Source organism: Pongo pygmaeus, chromosome 1 (genome assembly GCF_028885625.2).
Source record: "Pongo pygmaeus isolate AG05252 chromosome 1, NHGRI_mPonPyg2-v2.0_pri, whole genome shotgun sequence".
NCBI lineage: Eukaryota > Metazoa > Chordata > Mammalia > Primates > Hominidae > Pongo > Pongo pygmaeus.
The window spans coordinates 100,091,454-100,112,667 of NC_072373.2; the positions used below are offsets into that span (position 1 = coordinate 100,091,454).

Here is a 21,214-nt window from a genome sequence, read left to right on the forward strand (position 1 = left end):
CCATCCTGGCTAACACGGTGAAACCCTGTCTCTACTAAAAATGCAAAAAATTAGCCAGCCTGGTGGTGAGCGCCTGTAGTCCCCGCTACTCGGGAGGCTGAGGCAGGAGAATGGTGTGAACACGGGAGGCGCAGCTTGCAGTGAGCTGCGATCGTGCCACTGCACTCTAGCCTGGATGATAGAGCGAGACTCCGTCTCAAAAACAAAAACAAAAAAACCTCTTTGTGCCTCTGTCTTCTAATCTGTAAAATGGAGATCATAATAATACCTAATTAAAAGAGTTGTGAGAACTGAATGAATTAATATGCGTAAAATGCTTACAACAGTGCCTGGCATATAGTAAGCACTTAACAAAAGTTAGCTATAAAATTATTACCAGCTTCATGGTCCATCTAAGGATCTCGATATCCAAACTGAGAAACCACTGCATACATTAACCGTACTTTGTAAATTCTCTGCAAAAAAAATCCTGTATGAAGAGATTTTTTTCTAGTCCATGTTTATATGTTTCATTTTGAAAAACACACCAGCTTGCATTAAGATTTACTTCAAAGTACTAAGGGAGAGGAGGTAAAGTGAAGGAGATAGGTGAAAAAAGACTGTTACATGATAACTACTGAAGTGGGGAGATCAGTAGAAAGGTGGTGTGTCATTACCCTTCTATTTTTATACATACTTAAAGTTTCTATGAAAAATAGCTAAGAAGAGTGCGGTGGCTCATGCCTGTAATCCCAGCACTTTGAGAAGCCAAGGAGGGTGGGCTGCTTGAGCTTAGGAGGTTGAGAACAGACGGGCAAACATGGCAAAACCCCATCTCTAAAAAAAAATACAAAAAATTAGCTGGGTGTGGTGTGTGTACCTGTAATCCCAAGTACTTGGCAGGCTGAGGCAGGAGAATCACTTGAACCCAGGGGGCAGAGGTTGCAGTGAGTCAAGATCATGCCACTGCACTCCAGCGTGGGCGACAGAACAAGAATATGTCTCAAAAAAAAAAAAAAAAAAAAAAAAAGACAAAATGGATGTCATTAACACAATATTTTCCATTTTGTCCTACTAGTTCTTCAAAGCATATGCTAATTTACTACAAAGAGGCTAGTCCAATTCGTCTCTCACAAACTGGGAATGTAATTTCCAGCACTGTGCCAAGGTGCCCAAAACAAAATTCTGATGTAATTATTTTGAATACTCTGGATCTTAAAACTGTTTCTATCTGCATAACTATCATCATCATAAATAATAAATAATTTGAATGTTTTCTATGTGCTAGGGCCCAGTAATGAAATACATGCATTATCTGCTTAAATCTAGCCAAAAGCCCTGAGAGATCACAGGATTCCTCTACAAGTAGACAGAATTATCTCTACTTGTAGATTGTAGAATTTTCATCTACAGGTTCAGAACTACTTATAGATGAAAAACCGAGGTTCACAGTTTAAGTACTTTGCAAAGTGTCATGCAGTATTAAGTGACCGGAGTTAACATGTTAACACAGGCCTAATTCTTTTATACTTTTCCATATTGATTCCCATTTTACATTAAAAATGGGAAAGAAGGTCTGGGCCTGGCGGTTCACGCCTGTAAACCCACCACTTTGGGAGGCCAAGGCAGGCAGATAGCTTGAGCCCAAGAGTTCAGCCTGGGCAACATGGCAATACCTCGTCTCTACAAAAAACATAAAAATTTGGCCAGGTGTGGTGGCTCACGCCTGTAATCCCAGCACTTTGGGAGGCTGAGGTGTGCAAATCACTTGAAGTCAGCAGTTTGAGACCAGCCTGGCCAATATGGTGAAACCCCATCTCTACTAAAACATACAAAAATTAGTTGGGCATGGTGGCATGTGCCTGTAATCCCAGCTACTCAGGAAGCTGAGGCATGAAAATCACTTGAGCCCGGCAGAGGGAGGTTGCAGTGAGCCGAGATCCCGCCACTGTACTCCAGCCTGGGCGACAGAGTGAGACTCTGCATCGAAAAAATAAAATAAATAAATAAAAATTAGCCAGGTGTAGGCTGGGCACAGTGGCTCACGCCTGTAATCCCAGCATTTTGGGAGGCCGAGGCGGGTGGATCATGAGGTCAGGAGATCGAGACCACGGTGAAACCCCATCTCTACTAAAAATACAAAAAAAAAAAAAAAAAAAAATAGCCGGGTGCCTGAAGTCCCAGCTGTTCGGGAGGCTGAGACAGGAGAATGGCGTGAACCCGGGAGGCGGAGCTTGCAGTGAGCCAAGATCACGCCACTGCACTCCAGCCTGGGCGACAGAGCGAGACTCCGTCTCACACACACACAAAAAATTAGCCAGGTGTGGTGGCATGCACCTGTAGTTCCAGCTACTCAGGAGGCTGAGGTGGCAGGATTGCTTGAGCCCAGGAGGCGGAAGTTGCAGTGAGCGGAGATCATGCCCTGCACTCCAGCCTGGGCAACAGAGCCAGACTCTGTCTCTCCCCCAACTCCCCACAGAAAAGAGAGAAAGAAGAACGAAGTATAGAAATGATAATCTGGGCAAATTGCACATCAAGTCCATATACCTCCAACTATTGTACCTGTAATTTCTTTCACTAAATTATAAATGCTTCCTTCTAATAAACAGAAATTAAAGCAATTCTGTTCCTTAAGTTCTTGATTAGCTATTTCACAACATTATGTTGGCAAATATTTACTGATTGCTAACTGTATGCCAGCACTATTCTAGTTGTTTGGGGACAGGGCAGCAAAAAAGACGACCTTGTCATCTGGCGGAGGGAAGCCAGACAATAAATGTGTAACAAACAAGGTAATATCATATACTGAAAATAAGATGATATGACAGCAATTGAAGGCACTACTTGAAATAAAGCGAGGCCGGGTGCAGTGGCTCACGCCTGTAATTCCAGCACTTTGGGAGGCTGAGGCGGGTAGATCGCCTGAGATCAGGAATTCAAGACCAGCCTGGCCAACATGGTGAAACCCTGTCTCTACTAAAAATACAAAAATTAGCCAGGTACCGGGTACGGCGGCTCACACCTGTAATCCCAGCACTTTGGGAGGCTGAGGCAGGTGGATCACCTGAAGTCCATAGTTCAAGACCAGCCTGGCCAACATGGTGAAACCCTGCGTCTACTAAAAATACAAAAATTAGCCAGGCATGGTGGCGCATGCCTGTCATTCCAGCTACTTGGGAGGCTGAGGCAGAAGAATCACTTGAACCTGGGAGGCGGAGGTTGCAGTGAGCTGAGATCATGCCACTATACTCCAGCCTGGGTGACAAGAGTGAAACTCTGTCTCAGAAAAAAAAAAAAAATTAGCTGGGCTTAGTGGTGCATGCCTGTAATCCCAGCTACTCAGGAGGCTGAGGCAAGAGAATCACTTCAACCTGGGAGGAAGAGGTTGCAGTGAGCTAAGATTACACACCACCGCACTCCAGACTGGAGGACAAAGCGAAACTCCATCTCAAAAAAATTAAATTAAATTAAATTAAATTAAATTAAATTAAATAAAAAACAGATACATATAATTTAAAAAATCTATTAAGATTCCGTATCAAAAAAAAAACAAGAAATAAGGTGATCAAAGAAGGTCTTTCTGAGGAGGTAATATTTGAGATTTGATCTAAACAATGAGAAGGAGGCAGGATGTGAAGAAGCCTGAGGTAGGCAGAGCAGATGGTATAGGATCAATGTAAAAGATCCTATACAGATCTTTTACAGATCAATGTAAAAGAAATTCAGATCTTCAACTTGTTGCAATGGGATATCACTGCAGGGTTTTAAAGCAGAGGAATGACATTTGTTTATGCTACAGAAAGATCACTTTAGAAAATGATGGTCTGAGGTCAGGAGTTCAAGACCACCCTGGCCAACATGGTGAAACCCTGTCTCTACTAAAAATACAAAAATTAGCTGGACGTGGTGGTGCGTGCCTGTAATCCCAGCTACTTGGGAGGCTGAGGCAGGAGAATTGCTTGAACCCTGGAGGTGGAGGTTGCAGTGAGCTGAGATCGCGCCACTGCACTCCAGCCTGGGCGACCGAGCGAGACTCCGTCTCAAAAAAAAAAAAAAGAAAAGAAAAGAAGGATAAAATAAAAATATCTCTGGAACATATCCTCAGGTAGCCTATTTCTCTAAATTATTTCCTTTTATATGAACAAAAGTCTCATTACACACTATGAAATAAAGGATAAAATAAAAATATCTCTGGAATCTAACAGTTACTTAAATTTATACTGAGGTCTAAATATAAATATAAATTACTAAATAATGGATGTCAGAAGAAAAAAGATAAGCAAAGTGGCATCAGGAAAATGGACAGAAAGGCTGGGAATGCCAAAGATACCTGCTTCACAATTTTTCCTAAAGCTGACTTAGAAACCAAACTCAAAGTAAACTAAGTATAACTGTAAAGAAATAAGAACTTAAATGAAAACAAGGCCCATGCATAAACTGTTTTCATTGCGTCCCACTCCATTCTGCTGAATATTTCTCTTCAAACGCTTTATTTACAATAAGACCAGTGAAGTTCATTAAATGTAAATACAAAACGACTAAAATTACCCTTAATCATTTTAGAAAGTTCAATTCCATTCCACTAGAAAAACAACATCAATGTACGATGTTGTTTTAGCCAAAAGCACTTAACTATATAAACTATACACAATGCACTTCAACTGACACTGCCCTCCTGCAGCATTCATTTTTTCACTCTTAAGATATCAATAAAGGAAATAAGCTCAGGCACAATAGCAACAACAGCTGAGGTAAAAAAAATTCTGGCTTCATTATATCTCATTATTGCTCCCTAGGAAAAAAACTGTAATTGTCACTTGTGATCCCACACACCAGAGACGGGATGGGGACCAACTTATTCTTGCAAATGATGTAACCATACAGTTAAAGCCCCAGAGCCCAAGGTGAGGAAATGTAAAATGTTTGCATAGTTTAGTAAAAATGTTTTAAAATAGGGTGGAGAATAGGTTCTCTCACTCACATTAGAACTGCTTGCAATATATCACTGGTGTACCAAGTACATTAAACATTATTTTACAAAGTTAATGATGAAGTCAAACCCTAACCCCACCATTTTACTGAGTAACCTTAAGCAACTTAATTTCCGAGTCTTAGTTTCCTCGTTTGTAAATCAGTGATTAAAAAATCTACTTCTCAGACGATTTTAAGGTACAATGAGATGACTGGGCACATAGCAGATACTTAACATGTGAGTCTTCCATGATGACTGTTAGCATATTTGATGTTTTTGCACGTTATAATTTTACCTCTGGGCAAGAAAATAACTATTTGATCAGTTATTGGTAAACACAGGTAATTCTGTCTTGTATCTACTAATTTCTCTGCATTATTCTTCAAAGAACCACAAAACATCCCTCCCAAAACTTTAAACACAAATAGTTTGAAGCATGGGGCCTATAATTTTGCAAGCTTTATCTATCTGTTCTCTAAAAGGTAAACAAATCAAAACACTACAGGAGCAATGGCAGAAGTGGAATAAGGCAGAATAACTGGATGATGGGTCTCACTGGTAAAATACCGCAGGCAGGAAGCAAAGAAAAATTCCAATAGATATATATGGAGTAAGAGTTAACCCTCTCTCTTCTCAGCAGGAAACAGTAACTTCTCCACACTTCCTCCTATAATATTTGAAACCTTCTGCAAACAATCCATGCTTTAACAGAGCTCGTTTCTGCAGTAAAGCAGCAAAATGGAAAAATCTCCAGGATAAAGACAAAAAAAAAACATAACTGGAGAAAAAGGTACTATATATTAAAAAAGCACATTTCCTGTTGTGATTACCCATGAGATCAACTCAATTGTGTAAAAAGGTATTTCAGGTAATTAAAAAGTAACGGGGCCGGGCACCGGGGCTCAGGCCTGTAATCCCTGCACTTTGGGAGGCCGAGGCAGGTGGATCACCTGAGGTCGGGAGTTCGAGACCAGCCAGGCCAACATGATGAAACCCCGTCTCTGCTAAAAATACAAATAATTAGCCGGACATGGTGGCGGGCGCCTGTAATCCCGGCTACTCGCGAGGCTGAGACAGGAGAATCGCTTGAACCCAGGAGGCGGAGGTTGCAGTGAGCCGAGATCGCGCCACTGCACTCCAGCCTGGGCGACAAGAGCAAAACTCCGTCCCCCCAAAAAAAAAGTAACTGGACACGCTTTATATTTTAAAGTGTTAACGATGATACTGACTACTGTATCGCAGTTGTTTCTGGTCAGTATCCAAGAAACCTGTATTTTATTGCAGCAAACACAGGTACAGGGAAAACCCGGTGGTGCCTCAGATCTATGTAGAGCTCATGCTGCTTCTTAACATTCATCCAGGTAAGGCTCTCCTTACTACACATCACAAGTTCTAGATACATTCATCCAGACAAGGCACTCCTCATTAAACATCACTGGATTTACTACTGCTTAAAACCACAGCTTGCCTACCATCAGGAAAGCCAGAAATCATTAACACGTCAAGGCCTGTAAGAAATAAACAGACGCTACAATTTCCGCGAAGGTTCGGAAAAATCAATACACCTTACAACGCTCTGAAATATTAAAAACAATATACGTAAATCTCTATGGATCTGGGCCCAACGGCCCAAGGTCACAACAATTCAATGGCTAAAAAACCCAAGAAATGAGTCTCCTGCAATTCAGGACAATCCTGGCTAGGAATGGAGTCTGGGTTTGGGACCACTGGGGTCAAACCTTTAATGTGAACAACCCCAACCAAATGCTGTGGCTCCGTGGGAAAACCCCAAGCGTTTCAGGCCACACTTCCTTCCATTTCCCCAGTCTTCCCTTCCCTAGTCACCCCCAACACTCACATCTCCGGAGCCACTTCATCCAATGGTAGACGATAGTACTGTGGTGTTTTTTGTTCTCTATACACCAAGACGACAAGCCTTGAATGGACTCCATGGTGTTGGTTACCGACTGGAATTTTCGATCCAACGAGGACTCCAGAGCCCCTGCCGAAGAGGCCGACGAGGAGGAGGCCTTACTGCTGCCTCCGCCGCCGCCGGCCGCCATCTTCCCGGTTTGCACAAGCGCTGCTACTCCTCTGGCGGCGGCGGCGGCGGCGGCGGCGGCGGCGGGAGCGGGCAAAACAATCACTGCGAGTGCGTGAAAGCCGTAGGTGGGGAGGGAGGCTAGGGGGTGGGGATGGTGCACGCGTTGGCCTCTTCTGGAGGTACGGACGGGAACACCAGCTGCTGGGCACGCTGGCAGCTCCTACACGCTGCAAGGAAGGGTTGCGGGTCTCAGAGGTTTTATCAATGTTGTTCAAGGGGTCGTGTTTAAACCAGTCAGTAATCACGGAAAAATTACGCAGAAAACAGGACCTGCAAAGCCTTTCGAAACGCCTGACGCCGAAACTAATCGTTTTATACTTTTCGGCTCTCAATGCTAAGGCCCTTCCCCGCCCCTGTTCCCACACTCCTGTGAGCCAGGTCGGGCGTTAATATCTTAAATGTAATACTACCCGACTGCCCCTTCAGTTGCAGAAATCTTTCTTTCCTTTAGACTCGCTAGCACAGAAAAGGTCCAAGGCTACCTAGTCAGGATTTTTTTTTTTGCAACGCAATAGCAGCAAAGGGGCAGCAACAGTATCGCGCACGCGCCACTTGGCCCCACCCCCGCCCCCTCCGCTTCCTTCTCAACCTTGAAAGCAGAGGGAGGCGTGATGGCGGGGCAACCTAACCAATCAGGAGTGGACAACCACAAGCGCGCGCAGGAGCTCTGAAGCCCCCAGGGCCCAGGAGGCGCTACGATTATTTTTGCGCCTGCGCAGAAGATCAGCGTGTAGCGGGATGGAAGGAAAAACTGGGAGGGATGGGTGAGGGAGCTGGACTAAGGTTAGCCGGGTGGGGGGTTCCACCGCCCCGCCCTTTGCTGCTTTTGGTCGCTGTCTTGGGTGTGTTCAGTTCACACAACAGAGACAGAAAATTCCCACCACTGAGACCACTGTTAGTCTTCAGTGGCTGCAGCCATCGCCCCCAACTCCTCGGAGCAGCAACGCGCGACAAAATGGCTGGCAGCCATCTTGCAGCACCACAAAAGATGCGCATGCGCCAGATCCAGTGAGCCATTCACTACGCAGACTCCGAGACCAAACCCTATTTTTTGCTTCTCATGGAAGATAACATTCACAGCCGCTTGACCATTTAGGTTACAGGAAAAGGAAATAAATGAGGAAGTGAAAGGAAATTTTCCTCATAAAATTTTTCGAGGCGAAAAAAGAATGGCAAGATGTGACTTCATTTTCGCCAGCTATGATACAATCTTAAAATTGCATAATACATTATAGTTTGCAAGAGTCTTACATAACTATTATATGAACCTTATAGGAACTATTTTATCGCATGTTTTTATGTAAATCCTCTGAGCTAATTTAAAGGCTCCTGTGTTCCCACTAAACATATACAGTTTTATTTTAATTCTTTTAACGTCTCCTCACTGCGGCCATGCCTCTTGAGGTAGGGAACCTGTTTTGTCAAGTTCATGTCCACTATTCATTAATTCAACGACTTGTTGAACCTCTTGTGCCAAGTACTGTTTTAGATGATGGGGAGCAAAACAGACAAAAATCCCTTCCCTCCGGGATTTAGTGGCAGGACACCACAAACAAGTATATTTCAGACAGTATTAAATTCTGTAAAAAGGGGAAGCAGGGTAAGGGAGAAAGGGGTGTGTGTGCGCGCGTGTGTACGTGTGCACGGCACGCACGCGCCAGTATAAGAATGGTGGTATGGTGAACCAGGAAGTCTTCTCGAAGGAAATAACTCGATCTGAACATTGAGAAAAAAGCAACCAAGCAGATATGCGAGACGGGGAGCGGAACATGCTGGCATTAGGAACAGCACGTGCAAAGGCTCTAAAACACAGTCTCGCTCTGTCCCTGCCAAGGCTAGAGTGCAGTGGCACTATCATATCGCATAGCAGCCTCAATCCCCCAGACTCAAGTGATCCTCCTGCCTCAGCAGCTCAAGTAGCTGGGACTACAGGCACGCACCACCACACCTAGCTAAAAAAGCAAAACAAAACAACAACAAAAACATTTTTTTGAGAGGGGGAGTCTCCCTATGTTACCCAGGCTGGTCTCAAACTCCTGGCCTCAAGCAGTCCTCCTGCTTTCAGCCTCCCGAAGTGCTGGGATTACAAGCTTGAGCCACCATGCCTGGTCCTGACCCCACATTTTTTTTTCTTTTTTCTGTAACTCTAGCCAAAGACCCACTTTTTTATAGGCTATTTTTAGAGCAGTTTTAGATTCACAGCAATTGTGTGGAAAGCACAAGGAATTCCATATACCACCTGCCCCCACACATGAATACCCTCCCCCATTATCAATGTTACGCACCAGAACAATACATCTGTTACAAATGACAAACCTACACTGACACATTATCACCCAAAGCTCATAGTTTACATTAGGGTTCGCTCTTGGTGTTATACCTTGAGTTTGGACAAATGTGCATGTATCCACCATTACAGTATCATACAGAGCAGTATCACTGCTCTAAAAACCTCTGTGTTCCACCTATTCATCCTTCCCTCCCCCTTATTCCCCTGGCGACTACTAATCTTTTTACTGTCTTCATAGTTTTGCCTTTTCCCGAATGTCATATAGGTGAAATCATTCAGTATGTAGCCTTTTCAGACTGGCTTTTTTCACTTAATAATATACATTTCAGGCAGGGCACGGTGGCTCATGCCTGTAATCCCAGCACTTTGGGAGGCCAAAGCGGGCAGATCACGAGGTCAGGAGTTCGAGACCAGCCTGGCCAACATAGTGAAACCCCCGTCTCTACTAAAAATACAAAAATTAGCCGTGCATGGTTGCGCATGCCTGTAGTCCCAGCTACTCCGGAGGGTGAGGCAGGAGAATCACTTGAACCTGGGAGGCAGAGGTTGCAGTGAGCCAAGATCAGGCCACTGCACTCCAGCCTGGGCAACAGAGCGAGATTCCGCCTCAAAAAAAAAAAATGCATTTCAGTTTCTTCTATGTCTTTTCATGGCTTGATAGCTCATTTCATTTTAGTGCTGAATAATATTTCACTGTCCAGATGTGCCAGTTTTATTTATCCATTCACCTGAAGGACATCTTGGTTGCTTCCACATTTTTGCAATTATGAATAAAGCTGTTATAAACATCTCTGTACAGCTTTTGGGGTGAATATACTTTGAACTCCTTGGGTAAATACGAAGGAGCACAATTGTTAGATCATATGGTAAGAATATGTTTACTTTTGTAAGAAATCATCAACCTAAGGCCGGGAACGGTGGCTCAAGCCTGTAATCCCAGCACTTTGGGAGGCCGAGGCCAGTGGATCACCCGAGGTCAAGAGTTAGAAACCGGCAGCCTGACCAACATGGTGAAACCCCACCTCTACTAAAAATACAGGGCCAGGCACGGTGGCTCACACCTCTAATCCCAGCACTTTGGGAGGCCAAGCGGGGTGGATCACAAGGTCAGGAGTTCAAGACCAGCCTGACCAATATGGTGAAACACCCTCTCTACTAAAATTACAAAAAATTAGCCGGGCGTAGTGGCACATGCCTGTAATCCCAGCTACTCGGGAGGCTGAGGCAGGAGAATTGCTTGAACCTGGGCAGCAGAGGTTGCAGTGAGCCGAGGTCGCGCCACTGCACTCCACCCTGGGTGACAGAGTGAGACTTTGTCTCAAAATAAATACATACATACATAGAATAAAATAAAATAAAACAAAATTAGCTGGACATGGTGGCAGGCGCCTGTAATCCCAGCTACTTGGGAGGCTGAGGCGGGAGAATCGCTTAAACCTGGGAGGCAGATGTTGCAGTGAGCCAAGATCGCGCCATTGCACTACCACCTGGGCAACAAGACTGAAACTCCCTTTCAAAAAAAGAAAAAGAAAAATCGGCCACGCGCGGTGGTTCATGCCTGTAATCCCAGCACTCTGGGAAGCCAAGATGGGCAGATCACCTAAGGTGGTGAGTTCAAGGCCAACCTAACCAACATGGAGCAACCCCGGCTCTACTAAAAATACTAAATTAGCTGGGCACGTTGGCGCATGCCTGTAATCCCAGGTACTTAAAGAAAAAGTCATCAACCTGTCTACCAAAGTGGATTTACCATTTTGCATTTCCATCAGTTCTACATCCTCACTAGCATTTAATGTTGTTAATCTTTTGGATTTTGGCCACTCTAATAGGTGTGTAGCAGTATCTAATTGTTGTTTTAACTTGCATTTCCTTAATGACATATGATGTGGAACTTTTTTTTATTTTTTTGAGACGGAGTTTTGCTCTTGTTGCCCAGGCTGGAGTGCAATGGAACGATCTTGGCTGACCGCAACCTCTGCCTCCTGGGTTCAAGCGATTCTCCTGCCTCAACCTCCTGAGTAGCTAGGATTACAGGCATGTACCACCACGCCCAGCTAATTTTGTATTTTTTAGCAGAGATAGGGTTTCTCCATGTTGGTCAGGCTGGTTTTGAACTTCCGACCTCGGGTGATCCACCCACCTCGGCCTCCCAAAGTGTGGGGATTACAGGCATGAGCCACTGTGCCTGGACTTTAATTTTTGAGAAGGAGTTTTGCTCTTGTTGCCCAGGCTGGAGTGCAATGGCATGATCTTGGCTCACTGCAACCTCCACCTCCCAGTAGCTGGGATTACAGGCATGTGCCACCATGCCTGGCTAATTTTGTATTTTTAGTAGAGACAGCGTTTCTCCATGTTGGTCAGGCTGGTCTTGAACGCCCGACCTCAGATAATGTGCTCGCCTTGGCTTCCCAAAGTGCTGGGATTACAGGTGTGAGCCACTGCGCCCGGCCTGATGTGGAGCATCTTTTCATATGTTTATTTGCCATCTCTGTATCTTTTTTTGATGATGTGTCCGTTAAGGTCTTCGGCCCACTTTTTTTTTTTTTTTTTTTTGAAATGGAGTCTCACTCTGTCCCCCAGGCTGGAGTGCAGTGGCACCATCACAGCTCATTGCAAGCTCCGCCTCCTGGGTTCACGCCATTCCCCTGCCTCAGCCTCCTGAGTAGCTGGGACTACAGGTGCCTGCCACCACACCTGGCTAATTTTTTTGTATTTTTAGTAGAGACGGGGTTTCACCATTAGCCAGGATGGTCTCCATCTCCTGACCTAGTGATCCGCCTGCCTTGGCCTCCCAAAGTGCTGGAATTACAGGCATCAGCCACCGCGCCAGGCCCTTTTTTTTTTTTTAAACGGAGTCTGTCTGTTGACCAGGCTGGAGTGCAGTGGCAGGATCTCAGGTCACTGCAACCTCAACCTCCTGGGTTCAAACAATTCTCCTGCCTCAGCATCTCAGGCATGCCACCATGCACGGCTAATTTTTCTATTTTTAGTAGGGACAGGGTTTCGCCATGTTGGCCAGGCTGGTCTGGAACTCCTGACCTCACATGATCCGCCCACCTTGACCGCCCAAAGTGCTGGGATTACAGGTGTGAGCCACCGTGCCGGCCCCACTTTTTAATTGAGTTGTTCATTTTCTTAGTGTTGAGTTTTAGGAGTTCTTTGTATATTTTGGTTAAGTCCTTTATCAGATACATCTTTTGCAAATATTTTCTTCCAGTATGAGGCCTTTTTATTTATTTATTTATTTTTGGTGTTGGAGTCTCGCCCTGTCGCCCAGGCTGAAGTGCAGTAGCGTGATCTCGGCTCACTGCAACCTCCGCCTCCTGGGTTCGAGCAATTCTCATGCCTCAGTCTCCTGAGTAGCTGGGATTACAAGCGCCCACTATGATGCTCGGCTAATTTTTTGTATTTTTGGTAGAGACGGGGTTTCACCATATGGGCCAAGCTGGTCTCGAACTCCTGACTTCAAGTGATCCGCCTGCCTCAGCCTCACAAAGTGTGGGAATACAGGCGTGAGCCACCACATCCAGCCCTTCTTTTCATTTTCTTGACAGTGTCTTTTGCACAGCAGAAATTTTCATTTTAATTAAATCCAGTTTATAATTTTTTCTTTCATAGATAATGCCTTTGGTGTTGTTTCTAAAAAGTCAAGGCTGGCTGGGCATGGTGGCTCACGCCTGTAATCCCAGCACTTTGGGAGGCCAAGGGAGGCGGAGCAGGAGGTCAGGAGTTTGAGATCAGCCAGGACAACTAAGTGAAACCCCATTCCTACTAAATATACAATAATTAGCTGGGTGTGGTGACACACACCTGTAGTCCCAGCTACTCGAGAGGCTGAGGCCGGAGAATCACTTGAACCTGGGAGGCGGAGGTTGCAGTGAACAGAGGCCACGCCACTGCACTCCAGCGGGGGTGACAGAGTGAGACTCCATCTCAAAAAAAAAAAAAAAAAAGTCAAGGCCAACCCCAAGGTCAGCTACATTTTCTGTTATCTACTAGGTGCTTTACAGCTTTGCATTTTACATTTAGGTCTGTTACCTATTTTGAGTTAATTTGTGTCTAGATTCACTTTTTTGCATGTGAATGTCCAGTTGTTCCAACACCAATTTTTAAAAAAGATTATCTCTCCTCTATTATATTGCTTTTGCTCCTTTGTCAAAGAGTAGTTGACTATATTTATGTGAGTCTATCTCTGGGCTCTCTGTTCCACTGATCTATTCTTTCACCAATACTATACTACCAGCTGGGCATTCTGGCTCACGCCTGTAATCCCAGCACTTTGGAGGCCGAGGCCGGTGGATCACCTGAGATCGGGAGTTCAAGACCAGCATGACCAACATCGTGAAACCTCATCTCTACTAAAAATACAAAATTAGCTGGGAATGGTGGCACATGCCTGTAATCTCAGCTACTTGGGAGGCTGAGGCAGGAGAATCACTTGAACCCGGGAGGCGGAGTTTGCAGTGAGCTAAGATTGCACCATTGCACTCGAGCCTGGGCAACAAGAGTGGAACTCCATCTCAAAAAAAAAAAAAAAAAAAAAAAAAAAAAGCCAGCCACGGTGGCTCACGCCTGTAATCCCAGTACTTTGGGAGTCCCAGGCGGGTGGATCACCTGAGGTCAGGAGTTCAAGACCAGCCTGGCCAATGTGGTGAAACCCTGTCTCTACTAAAAATATGCAAAAATTAGCTGGGCATGGTGGCGGGCACCTGTAATCCCAGCTACTCGGGAGGCTGAGGTAGGAGAACTGCTTGAGCCCAGGAGATGGAGGATGCAGTGAGCCGAGATTGCACCACTGCACTCCAGCCTGGGCAATAGAGCAAGACTCCGTCTCAAAACAACAACAACAAAAATACCACCTTCATTACTGTAGCTTTATAGTAATTCTCAAAGTTGGGTAATGTCAGTCCTTCAACTCTACTGGATTTTTTTTTTCGTTGAGACAGGGTCTCACTCTGTCACCCAGGCTGGAGTGCAATGGTACTTCCCAGGCCCAAGTGATCCTCCCAGCCTCCCAGGTAGCTGGAACCACAGGCACATGCCACCATGCCCGGCTAATTTTATTTTTAAATTTTTTGTAGACGGGGTGCAGTGACTCATTGCTGTAATCCCAGCACTTTGGGAGGCCAAGGCAAGAAGATGACTTGAGCTCTGGAGTTGGAGACCAGCCTGGGCAACAAAGCGATATCTCATCTCTACAAAAAAATTTATAAAAACTAGCCAGGTGTGGTGGCATGTGCCTGTAGAGTCAGCTACTCCGGAGGCTGAAAGGTGGGAGGATTGCTTGAGCCTGGGACGTCAAGGCAGCAGTGAGCTGAGATCATGCCACACCACTCCAACCTGGGCAACAACGCGAGACCTTGTCTCAAAAAAAAAAAAAAAAGTTGCAGAGATGGGATCTCCCTATGTTGTCCAGGCTGGTCTCAATGATCTTCCAGCCTCGGTCTCCCAAGGTGCTGAGATTACAGGCATGAGCCACCACACCCAACCAGAACTGACATCTTTACAATACTGTCTTCCTACCATGAATGTGACATGCCATTGCATTTATTTAGTTTTTTTATTAGAGTTTTGTAGTTTTCTTCATATAGATCTTATACATATTTAGATTTATCCCTAAGTATTCCACTTCCTTTTGGTGCTAATGTAAATGGAATTGCTTTTAATTTCAAATTCTACTTGTTTATTACTCGTATACAGGAGAGCAACTAATTTTTGTATTGTGACCTTATATCCTGCAACCTTACTATAATCATTTATTAATTCCAGCCAAAGAGTTTCTAAAACTCTTTCCAATGAAAATAAAAAATAAAGAAAAAAATGACTCTTTCCAAAACTAATAACTGCTGTTAACTAAACGTATTCAAAAAGGACTGGAAATAGGTGAAATTACCAAAATTCACAAAGTTTTTTTTTTTTTTTGAGACGGAGTCTTGCCCTGTCGCCTAGGCTGGAGTGCAGTGGCGTGATCTTGCTCACTGCAACCTCCGCCTCCTGGGTTCAAGCGATTCTCCTGCCCCAGCCTCCCGAGTAGCTGGGATTACAGGCGCACGCCTCCATGCCCAGCTAATTTTTGCATTTTTAGTAGAGACGGGGTTTCACCATGTTAGTCAGGCTGGTCTCAAACTTCTGACCTCGTGATCTGCCCGCCTCGGCCTCCCAAAGTGCTAAGATTACAGGCATGAGCCACCACGCCCGGCTTACAAAGTATTTTAAGTGATAACAGCATCCCCAGGTAAGAACTATCCTGAGAATAACATTCATTTGAAAGAACATATCTGTCCCTACCTCTTTATTGTACAAATGAGGCAATATACACTTAGTGGCTGAGTTTGGTCTGTACTCAAACAAATCTGGGTTCAAATTAAGCTCTACAACTTACTAAGTCATAACCTTGGGCAAATTATTTACTCTAAGCCTCAGATTCCTCACCTCTAAAATGCATATCTCTTGTAAGTTTGTAAGGAGAAATAAGGAGGTAATGCTTGAGAAAATTTAACAATTAACACCTGGAGGCACAGAGAGATGAGTTATATACTCAAGACAAGTTTGAGTCTCATGATGGGTACATTACAATAAACTATAGCATATTGTAATATAAATATTTCTTTTAGATCTTATGCAATCAATTCATTTTTGAAGTAGTGTGTAAATTATTTACACATATACTTGTAACAAATCCTTTAACAGAACAAAAACACTCATTTTTATGACAATTTTTCCCCTGCATTTGCTTAAATCAAGAAATACTAAAATAGCTAGTTCAATTCTCTAGCTCCCAAGTTTCACAGATATAATTACTAGTAAGCACTCAAAATCTTCATTGCTGTGTCCTGGTAAGCTAGAGTTATTTCAAAGATTTCATCCTGTACCATCCTTCAGATGATGAACCTCACTCATCTGGGTTAGTTTGCTTTTCTTTTTTTTTTTTTTTTTTGAGATGGAGTTTTGCTCTTGTTGCCCAAGCTGGAGTGCAGTGGTGCGATCGTGGCTCAGGGCAACCTCCGCCTCCTGGGTTCAAGCAATTCTCCTGCCTCAGCCTCCCGAGTAGCTGGGATTACAGGCATGCACCACCACGCTCAGCTAGTTTTGTATTTTTAGTAGAGACGGGGTTTCTCCATGTTGGTCAAGCTGGTCTCAAACTCCCGATCTCAGGTGATCCACTCACTTCAGCCTCCCAAAGTTCTGGGATTATAGGCATGAGCCACAGTGCCCAGCTGTGCTTATCTCTTTTTTTGGCTTTTTTTTTGAGACGGAGACTGGCTGTGTTGTCAGGCTGGAGCGCAGTGGCGCGATCTCGGTTCACTGCAACCTCTGCTTCCCAGGTTCAAATGATTCTCCTGCCTCAGCCTCCCAAGCAGCTAGGACTACAGGCGCGCGCCACAACGCCAGCTAATTTTTGTATTTTTAGTAGAGACGGGGTTTCTCCATGTTGGCCAGGATGGTCTCAATCTCTTGATCCGCCCGCCTTGGCCTCCCAAAGTGCTGGGATTAGAGGCGTGAGCCACCACTCCCAGCGTTTTTTTTTTTTTTTTTTTTTTTTGAGAAGGAGTTTTGCTCTCGTCGCCCAGGCTGGAGTGCAGTGACGTGATCTTGACTCACTGCAACCTCCGCCTCCTGGGTTCAAGCAATTCTCCTGCCTCAGCCGCCTAAGTAGCTGGGATTACAGGTGCCCACCACCACACCCAGCTTATTTTTTGTATTTTTAGTAGAGATGGTGTTTCGCCATGTTGGGCAGGCTGGTCTCGAATTCCTGACCTCAGATGATCTGCCCGCCTCGACCTCCCAAAGTGTTGGGATTACAGGCGTAAGCCACCAACCTCAGCTTGCTTATCTCTAAAAAAGGAGAATCCTTTGAGCTGGAGCTTAAAAAAATTAAAATCAGGCTGGGCACGGTGGCTCACACCTGTAATCCTAGTACTCTGGGAGGCCGAGGTGGGCAGATCACGAGGTCAGGAGATTGAGACCAGCCTGGCCAATATGGTGAAACCCCGTCTCTACTAAAAAATAAAAAAATTAGCCGAGTGTGGTGGCGTGCGCCTGTAGTCCCAGCTACTCAGGTGGCTGAGGCAGGAGAATCGCTGGAACCTGGGAGGTGGAGGTTGCAGTGAGCCGAGATCGTACCACTGCACTCCAGCCTGGGCGACAGAGCGAGACTCGGTCTAAAAAAAAAAAAAAAATTAAAATTAAAATTAAGGAGAGAAGTTGCACTAGTTTTTCCTCAAAGCCCTGTGTGGTCCCCTATCTCTTCCCACCTCCTTGATGGTAGCGCTCCCTAATACTACCTTAAAGTTGGAACTCTGACCAGGACCTGAAATACAGATATTTTTTTAAAGGGAGTTAATTTTATAACACAGAATGTTTTAACTTCTTGTCAAACATCCATTCTCCAATACCAATTCACAGCATGCTCCACCTAGCAAGAAGGTATGGGAGCTCTATTGACTTGTTTGATTCATTCCCAACACAGGCAATATGAAACGGAAGGACAGGTATGGTAAAAATTTTGGACTTCAAATACTCCTAAAATCAAACCAGAAACATTAAATGCTGAAATAAAAACCACCCACATGTAGTCGGATTCATAGATAGAAAAAAAAAAAACTACACAATTTCTATTAGAAGCGGATTTTTAAACTAGTAAAAGACACAAAATGGGCTAAATTATTAAATCCTATTCCACTTTACAAACTGACCCATAGCATCCTCCTTGGACTTTCCCTGTATCCATTTCACCCACAACACACATTCCCACATATGCATCCCTTAGAGGAACTGATTTCCTGGAAAGACTACTTAGCCAAGTCCTGAGGTAATCTGTCTAACCTGGTGATTCTCTCGGTTAAGGGATGGATACTCATTTGTCCCTCCTTCCTCCCTTACCACTTTACACATCTCCCTGCTTCATTCTGCTCCAGGAAAACAGTATTTATCATTCTAGCTCCAGGATGAGATCAAACATTTCCACTAGACTTCAAAAATACACATCCATCTATCCATCCATCCATTCATCCATTTATATATATAAATAAATGTCAATGACAAAAAATGTTTTTTTTCCTACAGCAATTGCTAAAAGTCTGGAAAAAAGATCACCTGGAGACCCAAACTCTAATACTTACGAATGTGTGAAAAATATCACACCAAGTTTAAAAATAACTCTTTAATCATATGCACATAAGGGGAATAAAGGGCAACACCAGGCTGACTCGGGAGGGGAGCAAGATACTCTCCCTTTGTCCCAATGTCTGCTTGGCACAGTTCTGAGATCACACAAACAAGTGGGAGTGGGTTGGGAAATAGAATAAGTGAGAGGACTGAAGAGACAAAGGCAAGAGGGGAGAGGCAAGGGCTTGCAGTAGTCTCAATCAGTGGACTCTAACACAGATTCACTCAGCGCAAGGTCCCAGTAGTGTTCAGCCCCATGCTTTTTGAAATGCTCACGAGCCATGTTCTCTGTAGGACACTGTTTAAACTTCATCTCTCCAAAGCTCCGGTCTTTGGCTGTACCCTAGAAAAGAGATATGTAATAAAACACTTCAATTTCTTATTTAAATCAGATATAATATTCTTTTATAAGAAGACCTAGTAACATTTGTGAGACATGTGCCCAGCTGAACGTGATTTTATGGTTAAAAAAATTGTGACCTCCATTTCCTTGGATATGTGTTTTTTTCTGAGACAGAGTCTCGCTTTGTCGCCCAGGCTGGAGTGCAGTGGCACGATCTCGGCTCACTGCAAGCTCCGCCTTCCGGGTTCACACCATTCTCCTGCCTCAGCCTCTGGAGTAGCTGGGACTACAGGCGCCCGCTACCGCGCCCGGCTGATTTTTTATATTTTTAGTAGAGATGGGGTTTCACCGTGTTAGCCAGGATGGTCTCGATCTCTTGACCCCGTGATCCTCCCGCCTTAGCTTCCCAAAGTGCTGGGATTATAGACGTGAGCCACCGCGCCTGGCCTCCTTGGATATTTGTATGAGTTTTTACGAATTCATATGCATAAAACTTTTAGTTTTTTGAAATGAGGATGAGGAATTATTTGCTCTGGTGCCTGGGTGGAACAGCAAGTCAGGAAGAACTATGGAAGGTGGAATGAGATAAACATCTCCTACCAGACCTTAAGGACTAAATTTGGGCCTTCAAAAAAGCCCCAGAAACGATTTATACAAGCAGGAGGCTTTGGGGCCCAGCAACAAAGAACAACTGCGGGCGGGGAACAGAAGAAGAGCAGGTACCAGCAAAGAATTACAACAGAAAAAGATAGTACTGGGCAGAACGGCATTCCTGCCAAAGTTACCAGCAGCAATGGCAGTCATAAAGCAATACCTCAAGAGGCTTTCAGGGAGTAGACTCCAATAAGGAGGCTGGAGCAGAACTTGGCTTATTTCTGAACATGAGAGACAATTCCTGAAAACTAAATTCCTACAACATTAATACTGGTTCTCTAAGAAGCCGGGACTTTTTCAGTAAGTACTCTTCAGAGATAAATAGAAGAAAATTGAAAGATGAGGGCGCTGAGATATGTGAAGGTAGGGCTGGGCACAGTAGCTCATGCCTATAATCCCAGCAGTTTGGGAGGCTGAGGTGGGAGGATCACTCAAGGCTAAGAGTTCAAGACAAGCCTGGGCAACATAGTGAGATCCATTTCTAAAAAAGAAAAAAAAAAAAATTAGCCAGGCACAGTGGTGTGGACCTGAGGTCTCAGATACTTGAGAAGCTGAGACTGGAGGATTGCTTGTCTCTAGGAGTTCAAGGCTGTAGCGAGCTATGACTGCACCACTGCACACCAGCCTGGGCAACAGAGCAAGACCCTATCTCTAAAAAAAAAAATTGATTAAAAAAAGATAACAAATATGCAGGTGGGAACTTATACAACAGAGAACAAATACTATGGTTATTATCATCTAATTTGTATGCATAAATTGAAGAATCTGGGATAAGGCAGGATACATGAAAACCTTTTTTTTTAAATTTTTATTTTTTGATTGCTCCTTCAAAAGAAAAACTATTAATAGCAATTACCTATAAAGACTGGTCTGAAGAGATCAGCGAATAGGAAGAGACTTTTTTTTTGAGACACAGTCTCGCACTGTCGCCCAGGCTGGAGTGCAATGGCACGATCTCGGCTCACTGCAACCTCTGCCTCCCAGATTCAAGTGATTCTCCTGCCTCAGCCTCCCAAGTAGCTGGGATTACAGGCATGGCCACCACGCCCAGCTAATTTTTGTATTTTTAGTAGAGACTGGGTTTCACCATGTTCCAGGTTAGTCTCGAATTCCTGACCTCGTGATCCGCCCACCTCAGCCTCCCAAAGTGTTGGGATTACAGTCGTGAGCCACTGCACCCGGCCTGAGACTTTTTCTTTTTTTTTTTTTTAAGACAGGGTCTCACTCTGGTGCCCAGGCTGGAGTGCAGTGGCACAGACACAGCTCACTGCAGCTTCAAACTCCGAAGCTGAAGCAGTCTTCCCAACTCAGCCTCTCAAGTAGCTGGGACTACAGGCAGATGCCACCAGGCCAGGCTAATTTTTGTATTTTTTGTAGAGACAGGGTTTCGCCATATTGCCCAGGCTGGTCTTGAACTCCTGAGCTCAAGTGATCCAACCACCTCAACCTCCCAAAGTGCTGGGATTATAGGCGTGAGCCACTGTGCTGGGTCTCAGTAAGTACTCTTTTGTATAATTAGAATTTGTTTCTAATCTTAATAAACATTTACTATTTTTGTAATAATGTACCACTTTTATAATAAAGAATTCATTAATAGTAATAAGCACATTTTACTGCTTGCTTCAGCAGGACATATACTAGAAATAAGCACATTTTAAAAATAGAAGATATATGGCTGGGCGCAGTGACTCATGCCTGTAATCC

At 44.4% G+C, this 21,214-nt stretch overlaps 2 protein-coding genes across 12 annotated transcripts in view; both read right to left on the bottom strand.

Moving 5' to 3' along the window:
* The window catches only part of RPRD2 (regulation of nuclear pre-mRNA domain containing 2), a 112,834-nt gene extending 104,579 nt beyond the window's left edge, over positions 1 to 8,255 (bottom strand). For all 10 annotated transcript variants that reach the window (XM_054474464.2, XM_054474457.2, XM_054474462.2 and 7 more), the window contains exon 1: positions 6,810 to 8,255. In XM_054474464.2, the coding sequence (XP_054330439.1) occupies positions 6,810 to 7,014 (205 nt within the window). In that variant the 5' untranslated portion in view covers positions 7,015 to 8,255. The remainder of the gene's footprint in view (positions 1 to 6,809) is intronic.
* Positions 8,256 to 18,493: 10,238 nt separating this feature from the next.
* The window catches only part of PRPF3 (pre-mRNA processing factor 3), a 30,639-nt gene continuing 27,918 nt past the window's right edge, over positions 18,494 to 21,214 (bottom strand). For both annotated transcript variants that reach the window (XM_054474449.2, XM_054474453.2), the window contains one exon: positions 18,494 to 18,856. In XM_054474449.2, the coding sequence (XP_054330424.1) occupies positions 18,710 to 18,856 (147 nt within the window). In that variant the 3' untranslated portion in view covers positions 18,494 to 18,709. The remainder of the gene's footprint in view (positions 18,857 to 21,214) is intronic.